Source organism: Camelina sativa, unplaced genomic scaffold, assembly GCF_000633955.1.
Source record: "Camelina sativa cultivar DH55 unplaced genomic scaffold, Cs unpScaffold16921, whole genome shotgun sequence".
NCBI lineage: Eukaryota > Viridiplantae > Streptophyta > Magnoliopsida > Brassicales > Brassicaceae > Camelina > Camelina sativa.
Genome location: NW_010937938.1, coordinates 1 through 305, shown reverse-complemented (window position 1 = coordinate 305; position 305 = coordinate 1). Strand labels below are relative to the sequence as shown.

General features: G+C 49.8%; 1 protein-coding gene across 1 annotated transcript; it reads left to right on the top strand.

Annotated features, from left to right (window-relative positions):
• Positions 1-3: 3 nt before the first annotated feature.
• Positions 4-297, top strand: LOC104775502 (the record flags this gene model as incomplete). Its single annotated transcript, XM_010499524.1, has 1 exon — positions 4-297. A coding segment is annotated over one exon (294 nt), but the record flags the coding sequence as incomplete, so codon positions are not given.
• Between the last annotated feature and the right edge of the window lie 8 nt (positions 298-305).

Below are 305 nucleotides of genomic sequence, written 5' to 3'. Positions count from 1 at the left end.
AAGTCCGATGTCCCAACTCCGCCGCCCAACTGCTGCGTCACGTGTCTTGCGAGACTCATCAGGAAACTGAAGAGAAAAGGAAGGTTGCTGCTGGCTACGACGGCTCGGAGACAAGCGAGCTCGTTGCAATGCCGGTACGATCCACTGAGCTATTCACTCAACTTCGACGGAGGCGCGTGTGGTTCACTTCCCGATGATGAGGATTATTACTTTCGGTTCTATGCATTTTCTTCGAGATACGTTACTACTAATACTTTTAAGAAGAGACCATCACTTCCACGTGAATCCTTCTCTACCGCTTCACA